The sequence below is a fragment of the Dendropsophus ebraccatus genome, chromosome 5 (assembly GCF_027789765.1).
Source record: "Dendropsophus ebraccatus isolate aDenEbr1 chromosome 5, aDenEbr1.pat, whole genome shotgun sequence".
Classification (NCBI taxonomy): Eukaryota; Metazoa; Chordata; class Amphibia; order Anura; family Hylidae; genus Dendropsophus; species Dendropsophus ebraccatus.
Genome location: NC_091458.1, coordinates 136,840,808 through 136,863,382, shown reverse-complemented (window position 1 = coordinate 136,863,382; position 22,575 = coordinate 136,840,808). Strand labels below are relative to the sequence as shown.

General features: G+C 44.3%; 1 protein-coding gene across 2 annotated transcripts; it reads right to left on the bottom strand.

Moving 5' to 3' along the window:
* Positions 1-487: 487 nt before the first annotated feature.
* On the bottom strand, positions 488-21,579 carry TRIT1 (tRNA isopentenyltransferase 1). Of its 2 annotated transcripts, none has more exons than XM_069971409.1 (11): positions 21,461-21,579; positions 10,657-10,797; positions 10,483-10,578; positions 10,214-10,380; positions 8,740-8,882; positions 8,529-8,640; positions 7,287-7,396; positions 5,627-5,704; positions 4,491-4,600; positions 3,075-3,192; positions 488-1,615 (listed from the first exon to the last, which is right to left on the bottom strand). In XM_069971409.1, exons 2-11 carry the CDS (start codon positions 10,726-10,728, stop codon positions 1,368-1,370), a joined length of 1,254 nt encoding a protein of 417 aa, XP_069827510.1. In that variant the 5' UTR covers positions 10,729-10,797; positions 21,461-21,579; the 3' UTR covers positions 488-1,367. The 2 variants fall into 2 exon arrangements, with proteins under 2 accessions (XP_069827510.1, XP_069827509.1); XM_069971408.1 differs by lacking the exon at positions 21,461-21,579 and adding an exon at positions 13,908-14,042.
* Positions 21,580-22,575: the final 996 nt, after the last annotated feature.

The following is a 22,575-nucleotide window of genomic DNA, read 5'->3' as shown; positions in this document are numbered from 1 at the left end:
CTGCCCGTACAGACAGGAAACCTTTGCCCAAGGACTTGCAGCTTACAGTGAGGCACGGCAGGAGACGCCAGTGCAAGAACCGCCCATTGTGTGAAGCGGCTTCTAGTCGCCAACGCTGCTGATGGTAACAAGTAGGACACATTTCACTCCTGAGCTGATGAAGGCCACAGGCCGAAACGCACCCTCCTTACTTACGTACCTGTACGATGTGACACTTTAATAAAAGAACACAAAGAATTTGGTGAGGTCCGGGATATTTCATTTCTGATGCAATGTCTGTTGGAATTTGAAGAAAAATATTATAAAGCTAACTTGCTTAACTCATCAGCTGCCAGGCTAATACATTACCTGCCAGCACTGTCACCTGCGTCTCCGACTCAGCCAATCAGTGCGCTGTCCCGCCGCAGACAGTGATTGGCTGAGCAGCCCGTCACTGCAGAGAATGAACCAGATTTTCTTCTTTATATACACAAATTTGCATCTGCAATTGTTTAGATCATAAATGTTTAATAAATATAAGTGCTTACTAAAAGAACATACAGATTAGTTTAAAGCGAATCTGTACCCACTAACTCAACCCCAAAAACTACTGGTATTGTTCCTTAGATGAGGTGACGTCCTTCCCGAATGTCTTTTCCAGTAACAGTGTCAATGAGGTGGGGCCTAGAGCGTTCCTGCCCTTGGCCTGCACCACATCTGTTGTGGCATTCTCATCCCTCCTCCCCCCCGATTCTCCTACCGCCCCCCCAGGCCAAACCTCTGGTCTCCAACACTTGTTTCTTCAATTGCACATGCACCATATGGATCCTAGATGGTGCAGTGACATGGCCAGCTTTACTCTCCATGCTAGCATGTCACTGCGCCTGCACCATCTTGGATCACTATGGCATGAAATTGAAGAAACGAGCCCTGGAAACCAGAGATCTAGCCTGAGGGAAGTACAAGAATCCAGGGGGTGGAGAACACCACCACAGAGGCGGCACAGGCCTAAGGCATGAATGCTCTAGGCCCGCCTTCATTGACCCAGCGGAGGAATAAAAGATGAATTTTCACCCAAAAGACGGCACCAGCAGAATTTTGGAAAAGACATCCAGGAAGGACTTCACCTTTTCTAAGGGAGGGTACCAGTAGTTTTGGGAGTCAATGGGTACAGGTTTGCTTTAATGTCTTAATAGGAGAGCTCTCTTCTAAAAATAAAATCAAGAATTTGCAAGTCCACCATATAAAAACATACAAGTTGAGTAACCAAAAGTAGAATTATAAGTGGTTATCCACGTTTCATACAGATTAACATAATCTAGATTGAAAGAAATGGCTTAGCCTTGGCTGATTTTGGTAAAGCAAACAAGAAGACATCAAATGTCTGTTTATAAATCTTTAGAATCGGTGGATGTTTCCTTTTGAGACCCTGGGTCCTGACTATCAGATGTGTTGTCTGCATGATGGGTACACAGTCTTTTTTCCTGCATGTCATGTACACAGTCCGTATGAGACTTCTCTTCCTCTTCCTGTTGAAGACTTTCTGTAGAGCTCATCTTCCTCTTTTCTACATTTCTCACTTCTAGTTTTCTCTTTTTCTTTAGATGGTGATTATGTGACTTGGATTTTGTGTGCGCTATGGATAAAAACCAAAACTTGTCACAAAAAAATCTGATTTAAAAATGTATTTGGGCGCCACAATTCCATGAAACTCATTCCTACCTGACCGCTGGATGCGCGAACAAAATCCTGCCGCCGTAATGTATGCTAGCGGCAGCATTTTAGCAGAGCATCCTGCTGCCAGCAAGAAGTGATAGTTACACTTTAAACTTGCCCAAAAGGGAAGCCTCGTCCATTCGTGCAATGCACGGACAAGCACCAGATTGTGGCGCATAAATCTGTTGCAAAACATACCACTGAAACTGGTATATACAACATCTAGACAAACAGCATATTATCAGACAGGTAGCTGCAAAATTACCAAAGCTCATTGTAAATACACTATCACTAAATAGCTTAATAGAAAGGGTAAACTTAAAGGGGGAATTAGTAAAATTGTTTTGTGTGTAGTATAAGTGTATTTTACTGAGAGCAGCTCCATTAGATGGCAGACATGGAGCATGTGACTATGCTCCACCCCCAGTGTCCTCCATAGGCATATACAGACTCAGTGGTGGACACTTGGGGGGGCGGGTATGGTCACATGCTCCTCCATTTTGGCCATCTTTTGAACAGACTCACCACAGAGCAGGACAGTATAGCCTGGAGGAAGGGAGTTTGATATTAGCTCTATGAGGTACACAGGGAGCTGCTGTCAGTATATACAGTGAGTACAGATACTAATACTATGCGCACCTTCAGCTGATAACGGGCCTGGGAAAAGTGACAGTGATCACCCCAGGAGCAGTAAAAGGTCCGATCCTCAGCTGATCACATCTTTTAAGCAAGCTTTAAAATTTATCATTATCGACCGCACATCTTCAGGGTTATGTGCGGCCGATAATGATAACGGGAAACTGACAGAATACATATAGCTGTGCTGTCAGTTTCCAGATCACACAAGCAGTTTATACTTATCATCAGCGCTGCTGTGTGATCCAGCAATCCACTCTCCCATTCAACTCCGGCCACCACTGTATCTTTAGGTTGCTGCGTGTTCCAGAATTGACAGCTAGAAGAGGCAAGGTGGCCTAAAGATACAGCCGGTGGCCAGAGTGTAGGATGCCAGATGACAGTGACAGCACAGGTATATGCATATCTGTACTGTCACTCTGCATAGCCGCACAGAATGATACAAGGATCGTTTAGGAAGCACAGCCACTAGATTAATTGTATTGTGTAAGGCAACGCAAACAAACACCTGAGATATCTTTGAATGTGAAGGGTCCCTAAGACTCGACAGTCCCGTTTTTTTTTTTTTTTTTTACAGAGAAGACGTGTCTAAAACATAAGAAACGTGGCACAAGGCATACAAACTGTTTGTTTTGGAGCAAATTATGCCAGCAGATCTGCCTTATAAAAAAAAAATATATATATATATATATATATATATATATATATATATATATATATATATATTACTGTCCGCCACTCACCTGCCCACTCATAATCCCCAATAATAATCCGATTGCAAAGATCACACAATCGGCTAGTTCTCTTGCCTTCCTTACTGTCCGAAGCAATCTCCATGGGCTTGATGTCAGGGAGCTGACCCTAGAGAGGTTAGAAACACCAAGATGCTCTAAAAGTATAGTATTCATAAATAAAAAACATTCTTCTTAGCATTTACTGTAAGGCAAGGGTAGGGAACCTTTGGCCCTTCAGCTGTTGCAAAACTACAATTCCCATCATGCCTGGACAGACAAAGAAAAGTTTAGATGGGAGCTTGATGGAAATTGTAGCTTTGCAACAGCTGGAGGGCCGAAGGTTCCCCATCCCTGCTGTAAAGTCCCAAAATGGCGGTGATGATTGCTTTATTTCACTGTACTGGTCAGTAACCGGAGAGAGGAGCACAAGTGCAGTATGTACAACTAGGGACACTTGGGCAAACAATACAATGTGTTTCAGAGACAATACTGTCAGCTACAATTTACATCCCAAACCGAAAATATTAGAAAGATAAAAATATCAATTTGTGCTTTCATAAGGTATAAAAATGCGTTTATTCTATAGTGCAAAGTGTCAAAGAGGCTTTCCAAAGCTCTTGATCTGCTGCATGATAAAAAGCCTCTTCTCTCCCTCTCCCATAAGTGTCCTGATGTAACATACAGCTTCAGCCATACACGTTACTCATTGCAGGCAGCACTGGAAGTTGTCACTTTAAAGCGACTCTGTATCCACCAACCCACCCCACCATCCGTTTAAGGAGAGTAAATCCTTACTGTTCGTGCCCGATGCCTTGGTTAGAGCAAAAAAAAACAAACAAAAAAAAACGATCTTTTAAATCTGCAGCGCCTTTGCCCCAGGTCTGCGACTCCTCTCCTTCCTTCCTCCCCACCCTCCTCAACATTAGGAACACCCCCAGGAAGGTTTTTCCTATTCATCACTTGTCTAAGCTGCACCAGGGCTGTAGCGACACAGGTGCAGCTTAGAGAAGCGATGAATAGAAATCCTGCCAGGGGGAGTTCCTATTGACGAGGGGGGTGGGGAGAAAGGAAGGAGAGGAGTGGCAGACCTGGGGCAAAGACACAGTATGACTCAGTGCTGCAGATTAAAAGATTGTTTTTTGCTTTAACCAATGCACCAGGCACATTTTAAAAGACACGACCTGTAAGGATTTACTCTCCTTAAACGGATGGTACTAGCAGTTTGGTAGGATGGGTTGGTGGATACAGAGTCGCTTTAAGCACCATGAAATCCAGGTGCCAGCCACAGTTATCTGGGAATCTGAAACCCTACTGCCTAACAGCTAGCCACTAGCACTCGAGATCACAGATAATATTTGCCCTGTACCTGTACCCTCATTTAAGGCAGCATAAACCTAGTAAAAGATTCCCTTTAAAAATACACACCTGTAAAAAGCTGCTGACAATATGTGTAGCAGGTGACAGAACATGTTTGTCCCAAGCAGAGGTATCAGTCACATCCAATCTGTACACACAGGGGACATTTGGCCCAGGACCTAGAAATGAAGAGAAGTTCAACACTGAAAACATAAAAAAAAAAAAAACAGCCCAAAATTCAATGTTGCAAAATATATATATATATATACACACACACACACACACACACACACACATACATACTTTTAATGCAGCAGATGTAGTGGTGCAATAGACAACAATAGTACAGTAAATACTAGAGATGAGTGCGACTCATGCTAAGGTCACACTCATCTCTAGTAAATACATAAAAAAAAAATAATAATTGCTCAATTGTGAGACTCACATTAGTTTTAAATTAAGTTACAAAAACGGTGTAGCCCTTTAAGCTAAGCTGTTCGCTCAACTCCTGAAGTTACGCCAAAGCGCCATGGCTCACGGCCTTCACCCTATGTGCAACTCCTATTAAAGTCAATAGGAGTTACGCAAATTGCACAGCTTAAACTGTGCTAAAATTGCACAGTTTTTGGCTCCCTGAGCCAATGCTAAAGATGTCCCACCTATCCCGTGGCTATGCCACAAGTCTCATAGACGGGATACCCCTTTAATGCATGCCCTAAAATATACTAAGGTTTTATATGTAGAAATATATATCCAAGTGTTTCTTCTTGCTCACAGTTAATAAACACAATTTGGAACAATCCAATGAGGGCCTTACCTACATAGCAACACAAAATGGCAAATTGTGCCAATAATAAACAGCATGTACAGGACCTGCCTCCCATCTGCTCTTCTTAAATATGAAACTTGGGATAAGCAGCTGCTCCGGGCCCTGCTTTGTGCTGTAATATGTGAGGAGCAGCTGCTGACATTGGCTACAATCCAAAAGTGAAAGGGATGGGGAGTAGTAGGCAAAGAGGCCAAGAAAACCAGAGGAAAAGACACAACGTTATATACAGAACCTGTCAGATCACATGCAAGCTATAGAGGGAAGTAACACAGGTATAAGCAACTATTCATTCTAAAAGAACAAAAAAAAAAAAAAAAAAAACAGACATAAGAGAAGCAGTTACATATACATTGCAACACTGAATGATCCTACATACGTTTCAGGAATCGATTCTGCACCCACTTATTTTGCTTTTTGGCATATTTTTGTGTTCTTTGCTTCAGAGCCTCGATACCTGTAAAGCAACTTGGCTATAGATAATTCTATTCACCATCACACACATATATTCAATCTAGTATTCCACGGACACTCCGGACAGGGAAGCCCTGCAGTTGACTCTTTCCTTGCCCGGCATCATGTATCAATATGATGCTGGGAGTGGAGAAACTGTTTGAATCTTCGCAGCACTGTAATGAAGCAGTTTCCCCGCTCCCAGCATCATATTAAGACATAATGCCAGGAGGGGAAAGACTCCACTAGAGGGCTTCCCAGTCCATAACGTCCATGGAATACAGAATGTGGGAATAAGCACTAAGGGGGAGATTTATCAAACATGATGTAAAGTGAAACTGGCTCAGTTGCCCCTAGCAACCAGATTCCACCTTTCATTCCTCACAGACTCTTTGGAAAATTAAAGGTGGTATCTCATTGGTTGCTAGGGGCAACTGAGCCAGTTTTACGTTACACCATGTTTGATAAATCTCCCCCTAAGAGTCTTCCGGATTTAAAAAAAATAATAATTTAAATGGATATTCCAACCTGAAGAACGTTATATAAGTTAAGGGGGTACTCCGGAGACTAAAAATGTGTTTGTAATACATTGCTTTGTATAATAATATATATATATATATATATATATCTTTGTTTTAATTTACATATATACCTCTGGTGACTGGTAGCAGTAAGGGGCAACACAGTGTTGCCACCAACATTTGTGTCTGGAACTGCAGGGCTGTCTTAAGTTCTGCTGTTCATGATGTCAAGCTCTGTTCTAAAGCTCCCAAACAGTGCCCCCCCGTACTGTACATTTTAATATATAGTACCAGTGTGTGTGTGTGTGGGGGGGGGGGGGGTCTCCAACATGAACACGGTGTCAAGCAGCCGCTGCACATTGACCTGTGACTGCTATAAACACTCGCTCAGCTACTGATTCTGGTTAGGGATGGTACGAACCCAAACGCTTGGCATCAGATTCCGCTGTCTGCCCGCTCCGTGCAGCGGGCGGATCCAGCGGGAGGAACGCCTGGAAAACTGGGATACAGCCATAGCCATAGGCTGTATCCCAGTTTTCCAGGCGTTCCTCCCGCTGTATCCGCCCGCTGCACGGAGCGGGCAGACAGCGGGAATCCGATGTCGAGCGTTCGGGTTCAGCTGAACCCGAGCCTCGGCGGGTTTGGACCATCCCTAATTCGGGTGATAGCAGCCTCAAATCTTCTAGTACTCTTATCAGCTGCTGTATGTCCTGCAGGAAGTGGTGTATTATTTCCAGTCTAACACAGTGCTCTCTGCTGCCACCTCTGTCCATGTCGGGAACTGTCCAGAGCAGTAGCAAATCCCTATAGAAAACCTCACATGCTCTCTAGACTGGAAAGAATACACAACTTCCTGCAGGACATACAGCAGCTGATAAGTACTGGAAGACTGGAGATTTTTTAATAGAATAAATTACAAATCTCCGGCACTTTTTTTGGCAAATCCGGCACATTTTTTACCTAAAATTCTGACTTGTTTAAGGGGTTAATAGTCTACTTCTTTGTTTAGAAAAAAAAACAAAAAAAAAAAAAACCTTATTTTAAGTGTGATACAACACTAGTCACCTTTCTGTAGAAGGCCGTCTGCCTGAAGTTGCGTCATATCCTTTGTCACCAAGTATTCATGAAATTCCTTAAAACCGATAGACTGGAAAATGCCATGCTGGTAGTCCTGGCTGGAGAGAAGAGATTGGATATGATATACAGGTTTGCCTACAGCAAGGGTAGGGAACCTTGGCTCTCCAGCTGTTGCAAAACTACAACTCCTATCATGCCTGGATAGCCAGGCCCGTATCTGCCATGAGGCGAGGTGAAGTGTTTGCCTCAGGCGGCAGATAACACAGCCCATGAGGGGGGCGGCATCAGCCTCCTGTGTCCTTATCATTACAACTAGTTACGGCTCAGTGCCCAGCCGTGTTTCCTGTCAGTTGCCTCACGAGAAGCGCTGAGGAGGCTGGAAGCCTCGTATTCACAGGTATTCACATCACATTAGACATAGATATAGTGCCTCCTGTTGTTAACCCTTTCAATAATGCAGTTATTATACTCTGCATCACTTACACACTGTAGAAAAGAAAAAGTTACCAGCAGCGGGGACGCTATATTATGTCTTCTCTGCCCTGCCGAACTCCGAGCTGACCTCAGCACAGTGCAAGAGCCGGAGAAGAGGCATCAAAGTCATGTTCTGCTCTGCTGTTAACTCTTTCTGTATTGCAGAATGGAAGTGATGCACAGTAATACTCTACATTCTGCAGTACTGAAAGAGTTAACAGAGCAGCCCGTTTTATGGCTCTTCTCTGGCTCCTGAGGTCAGCAGTTGTAGATTGTAGTTTGTTTTGAAGCTCCCAGGGGGGCCCATAGTGGCTCAAACAGTTAAAAAATCTGGTCACCGCAGGGCGCACACTGTTATCTATAGCTTTGTCAGTTTTCGCCTCAGGCGGCAAAAAAGCTGGAATCGGCCCTGTGGATAGCCAAAGCTAAAGCCTAGATAATGCTGCCATAGCTAACCAAAATGCATCCTCTCTTGCAGGGCCAGCTTCAGGTTTTTATGGGCCCTCGGGCAACAGAGCCTCAGCCATCCACTATGCACCCATCATCCATTTAAGACACCGACTGATTGACTGACTGACTGACTGAAACACAGCACTTACAGCTCAATCTTCTTCCTCTCTGTTGGGAAGCTCTCCAAACTGTAAGGTTGAGGACCTGTGGGTCATGTGATCAGATCCTACAGCCTTTTCTCTCTCTGTGCCCAACATCACTCCTCTCCGTCTCCCCACCAATCACTCTCTGCGGCATAAGACCTACCCTGACTGGGCAATGATCCTCTCATTGTAGCGTATATGAAAGTCTTGGAGCTCCTTTATCAGTCCCATCTCCAGCATCTCATCCACCCTGGCATTTAGCCTGGCATTAAGAACTGAAAAACAATTGTGCAACGAGAAAGCAAATCAGTCCGATACATTGGATCACATAGGTCCTGCACCTTTCAGTGTCCTGACTCTTTATTGGTGCTTACCTTCCTGGTCTGAGTGCAGCCATAGGATGCAGTGGTGTGGGTATCTCAAGGGTCCTCCTAAGGGGCCGCCACCATCTTCTTCTCGCTGTCGTCTTAGATGTTCTGTATGGGAGACACCTGACTCTTCATATACCTGCAGACTCCTGTGTGACAGACATTGGGGGAGATTTATCAAACATGGTGTAAAGTGAAACTGGCTCAGTTGCCCCTAGAACCAATCAGATTCCACCTTTCATTTTCCAAAGAGTCAGTGAGGAATGTAAGGTGGAATCTGATTGGTTGCTAGGGGCAACTGAGACTGTTTCACTTTACACCATGTTTGATAAATCTCCTCCAATGTGTTTAGGTCAAAGGGAAAATTCTTCCTCCCAATGTCAAAAAGCTTCACTCGGCATCAAATTCAACAAGGTGCCGCCAACATCTCCTGGAGGCCTAAGGGAAGGGAGAGGTACAAACTACCTAGATTTCCTAAATGGGTTACAGCAAGTCAGTTCTCGCTAATAACTATGTCACAGGACAGGCTGAGCAACTATTCACCTGTCGTTCCAACAAAGATCAACATTATACAAAGGGAAGTGCCGAGTTAGGTGTTCTCCAATTTACAATGGCGGTTTACCCTCACAGGCTCTGCTGCACATACTTAGGCTGCCTCACACTGCCTCTTTTTTTAGTACAATCCAACGCCATGGTGTTTTTTTGGGGGGTTTTGTTGTTGTTTTTTTTTTTTTCAAAAAACACCTGCGGCCAGATGTTAGCTGGGAGTCAATGGACGTTTATGATTTGCATTGCACACATGGCGTTTTTTTTTTATAGCTGGCGTTTTTTGCAGCTCTTTGGCAGTTTTTGCAAACTGCAAGTTTGCAAATTTTTGGCCTTTTTTTTGGCAAACTGTGGTGTTTTTCTTGCATACACTTCAATGGAAGTCTTCAGCTCCCCTAAAAAAAAGCCATGCATAAGGTGTTTTTTAGTGGCACTTTTCAGGCCAAAAAACACCACTGTCTGGTACCCAGGGGGTTACTTTAACCCCCTATGGGCCAGGGGGTGACAGTCTGGTCCACAGGGGATTAAATTAACCCCCTGTAGACCAGACTGTGGTCCATTTGAGGGGGGAAAAGAGCACAGTCTGACCCCCCAGGGGGTTAATTTAAATTTATATTTTTTGGGGGGCGTAACAAAAGTACATGTATATAAAAATATATATAATTTTTTTTCTTAATGAAGTTATAACACAAAGTAACATAACTTTATTAAAGCAATTTATAAAAGATACTTTGTCTCCAGAGTACCCCTTTTGAACAATTTTGGAGTCATTAGTCTTTCAGAAGGATGCTAAGATATGAGAGTGTGATCATAAAATGTTTCAAGTGTCGCAAGAAACATGTCAAGAAAAAGACACAAATTAAAGGAGTACTCTGGCCCTTGAAAAATTTGTATATATTGCTGCAGTATTTTATTTGCAGATTCTACTGCCCACCTTGCCACTTTACGTTTATCATGCGGGTGTAGCTTTGCCGCCATCTCCGGGTCCACATCTTTGAGACGTGCGTGGAGCTCCAGACTGTCTAATTTCTCCAGTTCAGTTTTCTTGTCACTTACGACCTGATCTCCATGGACGTCTATCTTTTCTCCAGGTGGAGATCCCTGAGGTTATAAAATATATAGTTGATGACCCAACAAACACAACAGCAATCCATAAACGATAAGCAGTTTAGAGCGGCATGGAAATGGACCCGCCATACATACCGTGCTGACCAGAACTTTCCATAGGAGCGACTCTATGTAGTAATTTGTCCCTCCGACCACAATTGGAATTTTATCCCTTGAAAATATATCTTCAATGTGCAGAATTAAGGAGCATAAACTGTGGGTACGCTGTCAGGTGGAGACAATGACGTTTCGCACAAGAAGAAAGGATATCAGGGCCAAGGCTTTATTCCTGAAGTCGACTACTGTAAAATTGGTGACCATGGGATCCACGCAGCTGATCATGTGATGCTTACAGAGTTCTTGTTCCTCAGGTGTCACTTTATTAGTGATTATATCCAAACCCTGGTATACCTAATATCACAATAGAAAGACCTTATCACTGTGAATATCTATCATTCCAAACTTGCTTGGGTGTGACGTACTATAGCAGTAACCACAAGGTAGTCTGAAGAGTGAGAGTGGGAATCACATAGACTGGGCCATGATGCTACACACCAGGGGTAAAGCCTTGGCCGTTCTACAAAGAGGTACACTGCACCCTGGCTTGTTTTATACTAAAATAAGAGTGTTTCACATTTTACATAGGAAGCAGGAAGGTGAGAAAGCAGAACATTAAAAAAAATCTAAATTAACCTAAAGGGGAACTCCAGGGGAATTGTTTTCCTTTCAAATCAACTGTTTTCAGAAATGTATACAGATTTTTTTAATTTACTTCTATTTAAACATCTCCAGTACTTATCAGCTGCTGTATGGGGAGTTGCTGCTGCTCTGGGCAGTTCCTGACATGGACAGAAATGGCAACAGAGAGCACTGTGACAGACTGGAGAGAATACATCACTTCCTGCAGGACATACAGCATCTGATAAGTACTGAAAGACTGAAGATTTTAAAATAGAATTTAAAAATCTATAGAAATTTCTGGTACCAGGTGACTCAAAAAAAAAAAAGGATTTTGCCAGTTTCCCTTTAAATATATTTAATACAAATACCTAAAAATTCTTAGTTTGCAAAGAAACAGAGGAAAGGGATTTGCAACAGAAAGGAAGTGCTTGGAGAAGGATTTGAGAAGCAGGGCACAAAACTGGTAGTGGAGGTGGAAGAAAGTGAGACGGCGGAGAAATGGAGACTGAGAACTGTGCCCGGCAGTAACTTTTACAACACACAATTTCTATTAATTATACATCAGTCACTGCCTATTTTTTATTGCACCCAGAACAACCCACAATTTATATTTATTACAAATCAGCAATTTCTTGTTTGTTTATTGCACTGATTTACACCCATACAGGGTGTGTTCCAAAAATGAGGTTTTTAAAGTGAATCTGTACCGGCACATAGCCACCCCCAAACTGCCGCTACCGCCTTGTACGGGTCCTTGCGCCGTGTCTGGTTCAGGGCTCAGCCTTTCTCCCGTTGTCAGTTATTTTGGAGAAGAACTTGTTTTATTTCTGCGACATGACAGGGTGGGGAGTCAATCTGGGGTGGCCTACAGCACCCATGTCCCAGGCTGCCTCTCTCCCCACCTCCCTGAACTTTCAGCATGCCCCCGGGCTGGATGGAGGCGGGGAGAGAGGTGTCGCAGGCCTAGGACATGGATACTGTAGGCTCCCCGCATTGCAGGAATATAACTACTTTTTCTACAAAATACTGGCACCCACGGGAACAGCACCGAGGATGATAGTAAGAGATATACCATCAACCTTGGTGTCTCCTGCGAAACAGGGACATGTCAGCAGGTTAGATTCATCTAACCTGCTGATCATTCCCCTTTAAGATGTCAGTTTTGTAAAGACAAAACCCAATGGCACTCATTCCCTATGGTCGTAAAAAGCTGTGTAATGTACATCAGATGCATACACCTGTCATGCTCATATAGAAAAGAAGTAGCATTGCATCTCTGAATAGTAAACCTTCAGTTACAGTAGCCTGAGCCTATAATTTGTAGCAACAGTCTCCCTAGGTTGTGATGCATACTGCAGCCTCTCTCAATAAAAACAGGAAGTGGTGGATTCTCTCCAGTCTGACAGTGCTCTCTGCTGCCACCTCTGTCCACGACAGCAACTGCCTCAAAGTGTCCTAAACACTTTACTCCTCAGCTGTCTCACTTAAAGGGGTACTCCAGCAAAAATCTTTTTCTTCTAAATCAACTAGTTTCAGAAAGTTATATAGATTTGTAGTTTACACCGATTTAACAATCTCAAGTCTTCCAGTACTGATGTCCTACAGGAAGTGGTGTATTCTTTCCAGTCTGACACAGTGCTCTCTGCTGCCACCTCTGTCCATGTCAGGAACTGTCCAGAGTAGGAGAGGGTTTTTTATGAGGATTTGCTGCTGCTCTGGACAGTTCCTGACATGGACAGAGGTGGCAGCAGAGAGCCCCGTGTCAGACTGGAAAGAATATGCCACTTCCTGCAGGACATACAGTAGCTGATAAGTACTGTAAGACTGGAGATTTTTAAATAAAAGTGAATTACAAATCTATATAACTTCCTAAAGTCTGTTGATTTGAAAGAAAAAGATTTTCGCCAGATAACCCCTTTAAGGAGATAGTCTCAAGACTGAAAAGGAAGAAAACTTGAAAGTGAAGCTGGGTGGCTCTCCCAGATGGGGGGTGGTCTGTTGCTCTGGAGAGTATGTTGCATTTTTTAAAAGAATGTTGTTCTGCTGATGCCCCTCAGTGTACTTCTAGACATGGCGAATGCTCAACCAATCACTGGCCACAGAGGTAACCTACGTTATGGTGCGTTTACACAGGCAGATATATCTGACAGATTTTGGAAGGCCGGAATGGATTTGAAAAAGGGAGAAATCTAAGTCTTTCCTTTATGTCCCGTTCCCTGTTTATGGTCTGTTCCTGGCTTATGCTGCATTTACACAAAGCGATCATTCGCCCAATCGATCATTTAATGATTTTGAAGCAATGATTTGGTTTTTATAACGATCAGCGTTAAGACAAATAAATCGTTCGAAAATGTGTAAGAAAAATCGTTATAGCAATCGCTAACATATCGAAAGATCAAAATGAACGATTTCTCGCTCGTCGCTTGATCGTTCGCTGTGTTTACACAAAACAATGATCACTCAAATGTGATCGTTATGGATTTGAAAAGAGGAGAAATCTCAGTCTTTCCTTTAAAACCCGTTCCTTGTTTATAGTCTTTCTGGCTTTGGCTTCAAAAATCTGTCAGATAAATCTGCCTGTGTAAACGCACCATAAGTCAGTGATTGGCTGAGCAGGTGTCACCTGATCTGGAGCAGACTGGCAGTGTCGGTGGGGGATCAGGCAGGGGAGTATAAACCCAGAACAATGTTTCTCAAATGCTGGGAACGTATTGCTCCATGTGAACCTGTCCTTACATTACGGACGGGATAGAACAGCAGAGATAGGTCTTATGGAGGAGGGGGTAACAGAGGTTATCAGGGACAGCCCCATAGTGATTGCAGCATGTCTCCCCTGTCACCTGCATGGAGTCCGCGCTGATCACCTCTCCTCCGAGGCTCCGGCCCAGCTGAAGAGCCAATTTGGATTTGCCGGTACCGGTGGCTCCAAGAATCACTACGAGCGGTAACGTGCGCTTCACACAGTGCGCCGCCATCTTTGTGACGTCACTGCCTGCGCTCCACCAAGAGCTGGGGAGATACACGCCCCGCCCCTAACAACCGGCGCTCCCCTAGCAACGCAGCCTAACAAAGGAGACCGGCAGCTGAAGCAGAGCTCATCCTGGCGTCACCTGCCTCCTGTGTGATGATGCTCAGGATCTGCCATAGTGGGAGAAGCTGCAGCCAGATGATAGTGATAGGGAATCATGGGAAAAAGCTCATCTTATGAGAAGCAGATATTCAATCACCTCAGTGTGAGCTTCCAGGGACAAGAGCCATTGGCTTATGGATCAGCCATCTTGGCAGAGTCTTGTGTCTAACAGAAGTTATTCTGTGTAATATGGCAGGGAAATTGTATTGGTTCCACCGTACTCTAATGGTGGCCATACATTAGATAACCTCATATATGCATGACCATCTGATTTATATGACTCCCCTAATAGCAGATGTTAGGGGAAAGAAGTCGTAGGCAGTCAAAGCCGCAGCCAGACAGCTCCACTTTCTCCTTTGAGAACACAAGCACGCTCAGCCAAAGTGTAGGGGGGGGGGGGGGGATTGGGCAGGATAGCTGTGGGATGATGTATGGAGGCGTCCCAGAGCCTGTTGTCATCCAAAGCATCTCATAGAAGAATATGGATCCAGATCCAGACTTCATTTACAGAAACCTAGGCTCAGGGACACATGTAAGTCTATGGAAGCAGCACTTTCACTAGCAGTGATCAGGTGCATGGAGATGATGTCTCCAAGTCAATAGAAAGCTATCCTGGCCCCCAGAGAGGAGATCGGATGCCTGGTGTCTACAAAGGGAGGGAGGAAGAGGGAGCAGTGTGTTGTCAGAGTGGACATAGAAAAAATGATTTTAGATGTCCAGAGCGGGTAAATATGAGAAAAAAAAACAAGGAAAGGGTGCAAGATAGGTTATACATGTATATAAGACATAGGGTGGTGTTGGGAAGGAGGATCGTATTTTTTGCTACCCAGAAAAGGATGGGGGTCTTTCCATGGAGGTTGCTAAAGTACAAAACGAAGCTTCTCCTCCGAGCACACTTTTTCCTCTACCCTCTAAAGATTGATTCTCAAGATTGACTATTGGCGTAGGCCCTGTCAGGATCAGATGGAAGGGAGGATTGAAAATTTTACCTATGAATGGCTAAAATCTATCTCAGATACCAGAATACTTAGTTGAGTTTCTTGACTTCTATAAAAGTTCATTATAAACAACAGTTGCAGCCTTCAGGTTCTTTGTTTCCTCCAGAAGGAGGACTAGAAGATGGTCTCTTTATTATCAAGGAACAAGACCAGAGTAGTGTCTGTGGTTTCCATCAGGGGGACAAGTGAAGGTTTCGGGTATCACAGTCAGTTGCTTCATCCTGTTAAGTTCAACTTGGGGAGCATCAAATCTCAGAAAGGAGACGTCATGACCGCTCAAGACCTTACAAACACAGACTTCTACATTCACTTTGGTCTTGTGCCCACGCTAAGGGTTTTCACCAAAGAGGTGGATGTTTTGGTAGCTTCCCAGAGACTTTGAGGGATTTATATAATATCTAAAGATGAGCGAATACGATTCGATCGAGATGGTATTCAATCGAATATTGCGGTATTCAAAAGATTAGAATTCAATCGAGTAGTGTGACAAATACACGGTAAACATTCGAAAGCCCTCCTATTGCACTTGGCGCTTTTTTTAATCCAATCACCATGCAGGGAGGCCGTGAGGGACCCTGGGAGTACGCAAGCAGCGCAAAAATGGCATCTACCGTCATTGGATGGCTGAACCACATGACCTCGAATATTTAATAATTGACATCCGCCTCTCTACCGCAGATGCGCTTTCAACCTAGCCAGGGAGAGACCTTCAAGCAGGAAGAGATAGGTTTTAGTAGCATTTTGGTTAGGCAGGATTACTACTGAACCCAAAAGTCCTTTTCAGGGCTAAGATCCAGTAAAAAAGGTCATCTCTGAATCCAAAGCACTTCTCAGTGCTAAGACATAGATGATATAACAGCAGCAGCAGCAGCTGTATTCATTCCAGTACCCTGTGTGTACACAAGTGACTTATAGTGTCCCTGGTTTAGCCCACTAAGGGCACGTAAACGCTACACATATTGTGCCAGTTGCCCAGTAAAAGGCACGTGATACCTATTGTGCCAGTTGCCCAGTAAAAGGTAAGTGATACCTATTGTGCCAGTTGCCCAGTAAAAGGCACGTGATACCTATAGTGCCAGTTGCCTAATCTCTGCTGCGGCCTAGAGTTCGTACAGCGTAATGCGTGATACGCGTGAATAATGTAATGCTCTACGGACGCACATTGGAATCATGTATGTAACGCTGCGCACGAAATACGAAGGAAATGTGTGAACATTGCCGTAAAGCATTCGCAAATATTTTTCCTTTGCAACTGCAGAGAGTGGCCTTATACTGCGATTTTGGGGTGTTGGGTGTACCCAGGCATGCTCCCCCTGATGTCACAGTGTCATTCCAGAGGTGTTGGCATTGTTTAGGGAGGTTTCATGGGGGACTTGGTGACCTCCAAGTGGTCAAATTTAGATTTCCAAGTGCCTCAAATTTTTTTTCCCATAGACTATAATGGGATCGAATATTCGTTCAAATAGTCGAATATTGGTGCCTATTCGATTCGAATTCTCGAAAGTCTAATATTTCACTACTCGCTCATCTCTAATAATATCATATCTAATCAATTGGTTCATAAAAGATTTCTCAGTAGTCTAGTTGTGAAAGCCCTTTTCAGCAGATCATGGATATCCTAAAGTCCTACAGCTTCATTTTTAACCTTGCGAAGGCCGACCTAGTAGCCTTGTACACAGGGAAATGTGCAGATGATGGATGACGATTCTTTGATGTGGTCATCCAATAAACAAACTCGTTCAGTAGCTGATCGCTAGGCCTCACACAAAGGCTATATCAGCCTGTTGAGCAAAATAACCTCCCAATGTAGTAGGACCCGTAGGGCTGATATACAATAAAATCTCAAGACGTTAAAAAAAAATTTAAAAAAATTAGTGGAGTTGTAGAAGGGTGTCTAACAGAAATAGTTGTTGTTTCTAGGGCTACATTCACATGTTTAGGATTTGGTGAGGATTTAGGTAGACTTAAATCCTAATCAGATCTGTTAACATATTATATCAAAGGCAAGTGAATAGGGTATTGCATGCAATATACACAGCAGTTTTCATTTGAGCTGCAGAAAAAAAGAATCCATGGAAACAATATGTATTCCACAAGGGAAAGCCTCAGATTAGCCCCACCGAATGGGGCTAATCCTCATGTCCAACCAATGACAGATATGAGACACATCCACAGCAGAAATGGGATCAGGCTCCGTGATCTTGTAAAAATACGTCTTATTGTCCCATTAGACAAAGGGATTTTCCATATCCTCCAATTAACGATAAACGGTTGGAAACAAGCGATTTTGTGAACGACTTAAAATCGTTCACCATAATACACCGAACAATAGTCATAAGTTACCAATCCTTATTACAATCATTTATTTATTGGAGATTTATCAAACATGGTGTAAAGTGAAACTGGCTCAGTTGCCCCTAGCAACCAATCAGATTCCACCTTTTTATTTTCGAAAGAGTCTGTGAGGAATTAAAAGTGGAATCTGATTGGTTGCTAGGGGCAACTGAGCCAGTTTCACTTTACACCATGTTTGATAGATCTCCCCCTATATTCCTGATCCCACTGGAAAAACGAACATCGTGTATATACACCAAACGATTAACGATGATTTTATAGTCAGCTCAAAATGACCTACCCATGTATCTCTGCTCAACTTGCACTGGCACGGACCTTCATTATGTGGTCACCTAGGTACTAGGTCATTTTCTGAGCATAATTCGGTATGTTCAGAAAATGACTACATTTGGGCCATTCTGACCTAGCCAGGGGCGTAAGTACCACTGCAGCATCCATAGCGGCTGCTATGGGGCCCACCACATCAGGGGGCCCCATAGCCTGCTCTTACAATACGCTGAGCCCCCTGAGCTGTCATCATTTGGAGCACCAGGTGGACAAGCGCGCCTCCAGGGTTCTGCAAATGTCCCTGACAAGTGCTTGCAGTTACGACTACACTTAACAGCTTAGTGGCCAGTTGGGAAGGAAGGGGGGCCCCAATCAGGAGTTTGCTTGAATATCAAGGGCCAATAGAATTGTATATGTCATTATGAATAAAAGCCAAAAACCAATTACGTATAAGCTAAAGGACCTTTTACATAAGCTAGGTGCATTGCTAGAAAGGCTCCTGCAGACGATAATTGGCCCATGTAAAAGTGACACCATCAGCCGGGGAGTAGGAAAACACTTATCCTCAGCTTATTGTGTCTTTTAAGAGATATTGTCAGCCGCACATCCTCCTGTGTATAAGCAGGGTTATGTGGGGCCAATAATGATAAAAGGAAACTGACAACACAGATATGTCTATATCATTGCTGTCAGTTTCCAGATTACAAGTAGCAGTGCATACTTACTATCCACGCTGCTTATGATCCAGCATCCGGGTCTCCAGTTCTCCGGCCACAGCTGTATCTTCAGTCTCTGCCTCCTCCAGAATGATTACGAGCCAGAGGAGGCAGAGCCTGAGGATACAGCCGGAAGTGGGAAGACTGGAGACCTGGATGCCGGATCACAAGCAGAACGGATGGTAAGTATTCACTGCTGCTTGTAATCTGGAAATTGACAGCACAGATATATACATATGTGCTGTCAGTTTCCAGGGCTGCAAGAATGATACAAGGATAGTTTGTGCAGCCTGACCACCTGATTTGTTGTGCTGTGTACAGCAAATGAGCAACGATCTCATCCCACAGCCGACAAGCCTGTTAGTGAAAAAAGGCCAATTTAATATGAATCCTGCAAATCCTGGCCTGACTATGCATCTGATCACCTGAACTAACAGTATCATAAGGCACCCAAAATAGTGCGATACTTGCCTTTTTTGTGCAATTTAGCAATATTTTGGATACCATTTTGATATTGTCTTTTATACTTAAAGGGGTTATCCAGCGTTACAAAAACATGGCGACTTTTCCCCCTCTCTTGTCTTCAGTTCAGGTGCGGTTTGCAATAAGTTCCATTTACTTAAAGGGAACCTGTCACCCCCCCGTGCCGGGGTGACAGGCTCCCGACCCCCGTTAGAGCCCCCTATACTCACCTAATCCCGCCGGGTCCCGCTTCTGGATGCGGTCGGGTGATGAAGATCTCAGCCGCTGCAGCCCGGTGCGCGCGCTGAGAGATGAGTCCAACACCCATAGAGAATGACAGGAGAGTCCAGCGCTCCGTCATTCTCTATGAGCGTTGGACTCTCTCAGCGTGCGCGCCGGGCTGCAGCGGCTGACATCTTCATCACCCGACCGCATCCATAAGCGGGACCCGGCGGGATTAGGTGAGTATAGGGGGCTCTAAAGGGGGGTCGGGAACCTGTCACCCCGGCACGGGGGGTGACAGGTTCCCTTTAAATGGAACTGTGTTTGAAACCCCACCCAATCTGGAGACAAGAGAGGGGGAAAAGTGGCCATGTTTTTGTAGCGCTGGATAACCCCTTTAATATCGTAAGTAGAGATGAGCAAACCGGGTTCGGGTTCGAGTCCATCCGAACCCGAACAATCGGCATTTGATTAGCGGTGGCTGCTGAACTTGGTTAAAGCTCTAAGGTTGTCTGGAAAGCATGGATACAGCCAATGACTATATCCATGTTATCCACATAGCCTTAGGGCTTTATCCAACTTCAGCAGCCACCGCTAATCAAATGCCGAACTTTCGGGTTCGGATCGACTCGAGCATGCTCGGGGTTCGCTTATCTCTAATCGTAAGCCCTGTAAGTGTTAATGTCTCTGGTCTCACCTTTGCTCTTGGATTTGCATGGATTGCCAGAGCAGGAGAGGTTTTCTTTGGGGATATTCTACCTGAAAATAAGCCACCCCCTCCTTAAATAAGACTCCCCAACTACTTGCCAACTAGCCTAAAGTAAGGCAACCCCCCCCCCCCCCCAAAAGTAAGGCCACTCAATGCCACCCAGGACTCAGCTAATCCCCTTGCGGCGCTTCACAGCCGGCACCACAGGCAGCTTGGTTCACACGTCCTGGTGCAGCGTACAACGCCGCCTATCCTGCTCCTGATGCGCTCCTACAAGGATGTGAGTATTCGGGGGGGGGGGGGGGGGGGGGGGGGGGGGGAGAGAAATATGACATACCCCGAAAATAAGACATAGGGGGAGATTTATCAAACAGGTGTAAAGTAGAATTGTCTCAGTTGCCCCTAGCAACCAATCAGATTCCACCTTTCATTCCTCACAGATTTTTTGGAAGATGAAAGGTGGAATCTGATTGGTTGCTAGGGGCAACTAAGACAATTCTACTTTACACCTGTTTGATAAATCTCCCCCTCAATGCCTGTTTTTGAGCAAAAATTAATATAAGAGCACGGTGTCAAACTGGAAAGAAAACACCACTTCCTGCAGGACATATGGCAGCTGATAAGTACTAGAAGACTTGAGATTAGAGATGAGCGAACCTTGTCCATCCGAACCCGAGCATTCGGCATTTGATTAGCGGTGGCTGCTGAAGTTGGATAAAGCTCTAAGGTTGTCTGGAAAACATGGATACAGCCAATGACCATATCCATGTTTTCCACATAGCCTTAGGGCTTTATCCAACTTCAGCAGCCACCGCTAATCAAATGCCGAATGTTCGGGTTCGGATGGACTCGAGCATGCTCCAGGTTCGCTCATCTCTACTTGAGATCTTTAAATAAAAGTAAATTACAAATCTATATAACTTCCTGAAACCAGTTGACTTGAAAAAAAAAAAAAAGATTTTTCGGAGTACCCCTTAGGGTAGTTAGGGACCCACGTGAATTAGGAACCTTGAAGCGGTGTGTGTGGGCTCCGGATGTTAGTATTTAATGCTGAGAAGCAGATGGAATCTCTATTGTGTCAAAAGCAAATCCTGTAGATTCCCCAGCAACCTATAGGTATTGATCTAGATCAGGGATGGGGAACCTTCGGTCCTCCAGCTCTTGCAAAACTACAATTCCCATCATGCCTGGAGCTTCGCTTTGACTGTCCAGGCATGATGGGAATTGTAGTTTTGCAACAGCTGGAGGGCCGAAGGTTCCCCATCCCTGATCTAGATTTTATACCAGGGGGAGGGAACCTTGGTACGCCAGCTGTTGCAAAACTACAACTCCCATCATGCCTGGACTTTAGCTTCGCCTATTTAGGCACGATGGGAGTTGTAGTTTTGGAACCCCTACCCCTGCTCTATACAGACGCCACACAGTACACAAAGCATCTCGAGACATTAAACTGCTTAGCTTGTTTTCCTCAGGCTTAATGTAACAATCTATCTGCTCAGTCTGGGACACAACCACATATTCTTAATGGACTTACTAAATCCCTTCACAGCAACACACTGGGATAAGTTCATCCACTCAGATGGAGCCTGCACTTGCGCTGGATTGGTGACTATAGCAGCACACGGTCCTATAGCAACAAGATGATGATATGAGGATTCCATAGAAACAGAGAATCAGCGGCTGCCCAATGGCAACGGCGAGCAATCCTGTCAAAGCCGCAGCAACAGTTGCCATAGCAACAAGAGAGACACGATAGGTTTCTAGTGGAATTACACTGGGTGTGTGAGCAGATTGTGTCTGATGCGGAGAGCAGACAGTGCAGAACAAAGACAAAGGAGACGAGCCATTCAGCGCAGGCAGGAGGCGGCACATCCTTTACGATGCTGCCGGAGACTCCCTATTTTTTATATGGATTTGTACTTTGATGCCGCAACTAAAACAGCCAGACATGAGAGGCAGGTCTGGAAATCCCATAAAAAAAAGCAGGCAGATCCATTTGTGACAGCATAGAGAACTTTAGCTCTCTAGTTGTTTCAAAACTACAACTCCCATCATGCCTGGACAGCCAAAGCTAAAGCTTTGGCTGTCCAGGCATCATGGGAGTTGTAGTTTTGAAACAACTAGGGAGCCAAGGTTCCCTACACCTGACCTAGAGGATATGTTATTATGGCATAAATTACACCCAACCAGATGGCAAAGTCAGCTTCAATTAACCATATAATATCAGGATGTCACCCGTGTGCTCATCGTACAGACTACTCAGGTATTACAATATATTTGATACATTATCCTTGAAAATATATTATCGCACCGGTTCGCTATAATATTACAAACAATGCATGCGCTGCTTGTGTCAAAAAAGGCAAAATCGTATGGTAAACAGGTACATTCACATGCAATGCTATGGAAACCTTTATGCAGATGACGGCACAAAGGCCAGGGTCACATGCAGCTTTTTTTTTTTTTTAGAACTCTGCCAATTCAGTTTTTAGGCCAAAGCCAGCTAAAGGGTTATTCAAAGTCGTGCTCAAACATTGAAAAGACTTCGAGGGAGATTTATCAAACTGGTGTAAAGTAGAATTGTCTTAGTTGCCCCTAGCAACCAGATTCCACTTTTCATTCCTCAGACTTTTTGAAAGGTGGAATCCG

Coding starts and splice junctions, on each gene's coding strand:
- TRIT1 (XM_069971408.1), bottom strand. CDS start 14,042: ATGGCGGCGCACTGTGTGAAGCGCACGTTACCGCTCGTAGTGATTCTT. Junction 8,883..10,213: donor GATAAACGTAAAGTGGCAAG/GTGGGCAGTAGA, acceptor TCTGTCACACAG/GAGTCTGCAGGTATATGAAG. Junction 7,397..8,528: donor AGGATCATTGCCCAGTCAGG/GTAGGTCTTATG, acceptor TCTTCTCTCCAG/CCAGGACTACCAGCATGGCA.